Source organism: Laetiporus sulphureus, assembly GCF_001632365.1.
Source record: "Laetiporus sulphureus 93-53 unplaced genomic scaffold LAESUscaffold_44, whole genome shotgun sequence".
NCBI lineage: Eukaryota > Fungi > Basidiomycota > Agaricomycetes > Polyporales > Laetiporaceae > Laetiporus > Laetiporus sulphureus.
This window is the reverse complement of record NW_024468553.1, coordinates 2,827-7,948: the sequence shown is the minus strand read 5'-3', so window position 1 is coordinate 7,948 and position 5,122 is coordinate 2,827. Positions and strand designations below refer to the sequence as shown.

Here is a 5,122-nt window from a genome sequence, read left to right as displayed (position 1 = left end):
TTACATCGCTGTGCTGTGTTCTGCATCCTTGATATCCATCTCATAGACAGCGAACATAGGAACTGAAATTTGTCCAGTGCTACGGTACCACCGCCTCTATCCTTGCACCATGGAGGTATGCGATGATCAAGTGCCGCCAATAGAGGCTGTGTGAGCGTCAGTAGACCGTGTCGGACTCGTGAAGGTTTGCTGTTCTGTGGTATCGAAGCGTTCGTTACGTATATAAGAGGTTCCACATCTCCAAGTCGCCGCAAGGCCGTCCATCCCGCTCTTATTCCCTCTCGTCGACATCCTCTGCATCGTTATCATTCTCCATATTGACAGGCCACGTCTCGTGCACATAATAATCACTCGTGAGCAGCTACAATCATGTTCTCAGACACTTGCTCATATTAGAACATAAGCCACCTGATCCTGCCATGGCCGCTCCCAACGCAGCCCCGCCGATCAATAACCCTCAGCCTCGGCTTCCGCCAGAGGTCTGCGAGCGCATCATCGACCATCTCGATCCGAATCGTTGGAGTGGGAATATAAGCAGATGGACTCTGTTGAACTGCGCCCTCGTTTGCCGAGGGTGGTACGCAGAGAGCCGCGCGGTCCTTTTCGATGAGCCCATACTCTCTACTCGGAAAGAGGCGATCGCCTGTGCGAGTTCACTGGCGCGGATACCTCTCCTCGGTGCCCGTGTGCGACGCTTGCAGATCAGGTTTTCGGCGCCCGATGTGACAGGTCCGGAGTTTGCATCGATTCTCGTAATGCTGGCAGGAAAATTTCCCAATCTGGCCTCGCTCAGCTTCTTCAACGTCAGCTTCGAGCAGTGCCCTATTCGCAATTTAGCGTTTTGGAGTCTGCACGAATTCAGTCATGTCACATCGTTGGAGCTATTTGGTGTGACGTTGCCATCGGCGATCCCCTTCTTTCAGGTCATCTGCTCATTTCCTCGTCTGCAGCACCTTCAGTGCCACGACCTGCGCTGGAGCGAACCAAGGTCCATGGCTCTACTGCCTGAACGCCGCCGCATGCCTTTGACAACATTGACTTTCCTCTATTATGACCTGTCGTGCTTCGAAGACCTTGGCCATATTCTTCTCAGTCTGCTGGATCAGGCTATGCTCGAAAAACTTATCTTACAGCCACATGTCTCTGCGCCGGCTCTTGCTTTCACTCAAGACACGCTGAACCTAGCCGGCAGGGGACTCAGGATGGCAGCAATCGCTTTCCGGGAACCAGAAGAAGATGCCGATGGCAATTTACAGTCCTTGCCCTGTGAGTATTCCATCAAACAGTGCTCCGTGCACAGCATGGCTCATACTTCTAGAGTGCACCCTATCAGCTTCGAAGCAAATGTCAATCTGCAGACACTGCAACTGATCATCAAGACTGAAGGAATCAATGAGGTTGCTCTCTTTGTCCGGAGCGTGCTGCTGCCTATGCTCGAATCAATATCATCAAAAGGTCTCAAAGATATCCGTTTTCTCATAGACTGTTGGAAACGGAAATGGAGAACAGATGCCATGCTTGATGCATTCGATCCGGAGGTCTGCATTCAGATTGATGAGCTTTTGGCTGAGGGACATTTCCCCAAGCTGCGAGACGTGTCTATAGCTTTTGGAATTTGGTTGGATGACTCACAGCATGTTGGGTTTCGCACAGAGATCTGTGCGCGTTTTCCTAAACTGTTCGACAAGAACATGTTGACGTGCGTCATCCTCCCTTCTTGGATATCTGGCTGAACTCACATGGATGCAGTATCAATCATTTCTGACATCGATTCCCTAGTGATGCTGAGAGGTCATTGAACGCGAAACAATTGGCCGATAAACAGCTTCGTCTAGCCGAGCAAGCCGCCGCATAGGCAAATACTGCCTTTGCACTCAAACCGTCTCGCCTTCACTGTCCTTTCGAACGTATCCTGGACGTGCAGCTCCTTAGCCCCCCAACCCCTCTCCTCCGCCCAAATCTCATCCCATTTACAAACCATACAGACTTCAGCCCGAGCATCGTGCTCTCATCCAACCCGTTCGCTTTTCTCGCGCCGCCGCCGTGATCATTGATACGGCATGCCGTTGCCATGTTCACTGAGGCCTACTGGATACCCCGCATACCATCTCGTCGACAATCACAGTTACCCTCCACCACGGCCATCATGATCAATTTCCCCCTCTTTCCTCGTAATCACCATCTTCGCAAGAAAACCCGCTTCACGTCGCCGAATTTTTTCTCGAATGTCCCGCAGTTTCTATACCAGTTTTGTGTACTCATTGCCGGATGTAACTACTGCACGACAGACAGGTTTCCGTGTTACTATTCCTCGCTTCGCTCAATCTGTACCTATACTTCTACTATGTGATTTCGTTCTTATAGGACTACAAATCCAGACCAGGGTTTCAGCAGTCGGCCTGATCACGGCACGCCTCGCCGGCGCAATGAGCTGTAAGACATCAATGGACATGTATCTGACATTTCACCACCGCGCACTCGATGCAAAATATCAACCATGCCACCAGAGTAGCAGAAGTCACCGGCGCACTTGTGAGAAAAGTCGTATGTGACATTCGCATAGAAACCAGGTACATGCAAGACGTATTTGCGACGAAGACTGAGCAAGGACTCCTTTGGAGGCAGTCTCGTGCTGCCAGATGGCCCGGGGCTGGCAGGCCGCGGGAGGATGAAGTGTGTCGATCCGCACTGTTCGTACACGAGATGACCGAGAATGTCTTTCGCAGACCAAAATACAACTCAAAGGTGATAGTCATCGCTGCGAGAATGCGCAAGAAACGGCGTAGGTGAGTGTTGTCAGATTCCTACAGTCATCAGCCGTAGAAGACACAGTCATCATGCTTGCATCTCACCATCGCTGACTTGCACTTCTCTAATAAACCGGGAAGGCCTCGTCCACCTCCATCGCCCATGCCCTCAATCTGCCTACCAAGTCCTTCACCGTTCCAGTTGTGCCTGCACTCCGCAGAGCATCGACAGCGATCCTCGAGTCGTTCCCAAGGCGACAGATCACATATGTCTCCTCTGGCGCCGCGTCTGGTGGTAGGACCTCAGACGGTTCGTCAGACAAGCCATCACCATTAAGTTTCGTTCCGGAGTCGGGTTGTGAGATATGTAGGGACGGGTTGGCTACGAGCTCTTTGTTAGCAACTAGACGTGAGGTATGCTCAGCGATTTGCAAGGCGATACGCACTAGTCGATCCCGGGAGGTGGCAGATCCCAAACTTGGTCGGTTGCCTGACATCCACAAGCCGCACCTCCTTGCCGGAGTCAACTATCATTTTCAGTTCCTGAGCGTGTACATGCAGAAGGAATCCCATAAGCCACCGACGAGTCTTCGTACCTTGGCGCGTATTCGACTGCCCCGCCTGTCCTCCATTAAACCTCTGCCGACCCAATCCGGGCGTTCCCCGCCGCAGAACATGACGTGGTCCATTTCTTCGACGGTATCCACCTTCTCACGCTCGTTTCCGCACGCATAACAGGTCGGCCGTCGAGAGCGTAGCCTGATGCTTCGAAATGGCGGCGCACTGAGCTCCGAGTACATCACCATAGTCGGCTTCCTATCTATAAGTTCAAGTTTCGAGTTAGCACTCATAATGCTGAGCTCATAGGCTGCACACGCACCATGCAGGCCCGTAATGATCTTGACCACCTCCAGCGCCTGCAATTTCGCAACGCCGCTCGTCACCGCACTGAGCACGCCCAGCTCCTCGCACGAGCCTACCAGCTCGGGGGCCGGCTTCGGGAACAGGCAGCGGAAGCACGGGTCCAAGGCCGAGGTTGTACGTGCACAACTGGCCGTCGAAGTGCTGCGCGGCGCCACTGACGAGCTGGCGGCCGAGGCGCACGGCGGTGTCGGAGAGGAGGTAGCACGTGGGGAGGTTGTCGGTGCAGTCGAGGATGAGATCGAAGTCGGGGAGGAGGGAGGGCGCGTTGGACGCAGTGAGGGCGGTGGTGGTGGCGGTGACTTGGATGCGAGTTGATGCTATATAGGAGTTCTGCAGCGATGACGGCTTTGTGCATTCCAACGTGAGCCTCGTTAATGTAGTATCCGCCGCTGTAGATTGGACAGCTCCACGATGTCATGTTCAATGATACCCAGCCTGCCTGATCAAAGCACTTTTCACTACGCGCAGGGTTATCGGCTCAAGAGGACTCACCTACACCTGCTGCTGCGAGATACTGCAGAGCAGGACACCCCAGGCCTCCCGCGCCAATCACAACTACGGACGCATTTTGAAGCCTCAGTTGCCCTGAATCAGCCGCCTTGCATAGTTCATAGAGAGACACTGGCCTACCTGGAAGGCCTATCCCGTTGAGGATCATCTGTCTGCCATAGTGCTTGTAATCGTCGAGACGCAGAGATGCTGCTTCTGATCGTATGATGACTGTCCTCTACTCCTTGACGCTCTTGACAGGACCTGCTGGAGACTTTGGTGGTGAAGTAGTGAACGCGTCCATCTGAGCAGAGATGAAGTTGACCTCCACCGGGTGGACCGAATTTGCCTCCGAGGTCATCGTTAACAGCCGAATTCATCATAAGCCACGTGGCACCGGCCACAACTGCGATCAAAGTCCAAGCAACTGTACATGCCCGCCTCTCCTCTCCAGTGGATTTGGCTCTGACATCCTTATTCTACTCTACGTGCTGCCATCGCCGCCATTTTGACCAGATTCACCACATTCCATCCTCTCAATCAAGTGGCGACGTTCGCATCTCACTGATCGCGTGATGTCGGTGGCAAGCAACTCTTCATGAAACCGTTCTGCCCATCGATACCCTCAATGACCAGCGTAAGTACGGCAGGCCCTATGGGAATCAACCATTTCGCCTACCTCTCCGCAGACGGCACACCCATCATGCATGCTGGTACGCGAATCCGATACCTTCCACTTCCTCGTCCAATGCGGGAAGTCAATCTCTCCTGGTAGGAAGAAAACCCCCATTTCTGCCGTGGCCTGACATCGGACACTTAACAAAGTGGTCCGTGTCTTCGTACAAGTTTGGCTTCGGCCCGGAATGTCTGCGTGATGACGATCCAGACACGTTCTGCAGTAAGCATCAGCATTTCAACTCTCTGGCTGATTCTCGAACGATACTAATGGCGATATCGCGGTT

General features: G+C 53.2%; 3 protein-coding genes across 3 annotated transcripts in view; 1 reads left to right on the top strand and 2 right to left on the bottom strand.

The window, feature by feature from the left end:
• Nucleotides 1-48: 48 nt before the first annotated feature.
• LAESUDRAFT_705307 (uncharacterized protein) lies at nt 49-977 on the top strand (the record flags this gene model as incomplete). Its single annotated transcript, XM_040906582.1, has 1 exon — nt 49-977. A coding segment is annotated over exon 1 (558 nt), but the record flags the coding sequence as incomplete, so codon positions are not given.
• Nucleotides 978-2,872: 1,895 nt separating this feature from the next.
• On the bottom strand, nt 2,873-4,521 carry LAESUDRAFT_729634 (uncharacterized protein; the record flags this gene model as incomplete). The annotated part of the gene is made up of 7 exons (XM_040909675.1): nt 2,873-3,274; nt 3,395-3,567; nt 3,628-3,988; nt 4,082-4,110; nt 4,164-4,256; nt 4,302-4,376; nt 4,425-4,521. The coding sequence occupies 7 exons, from the start codon at nt 4,519-4,521 to the stop codon at nt 2,873-2,875; spliced, it is 1,230 nt and encodes a 409-aa protein (XP_040760618.1).
• A 175-nt stretch (nt 4,522-4,696) lies between these two features.
• LAESUDRAFT_751869 (uncharacterized protein) overlaps nt 4,697-5,122 on the bottom strand; it is a gene marked incomplete at its 3' end in the record, with an annotated part of 2,878 nt that continues 2,452 nt past the window's right edge. The window contains exon 4 of the mRNA XM_040911693.1: nt 4,697-4,724. Within this exon, the coding sequence (XP_040760617.1) occupies nt 4,697-4,724 (28 nt within the window). The remainder of the gene's footprint in view (nt 4,725-5,122) is intronic.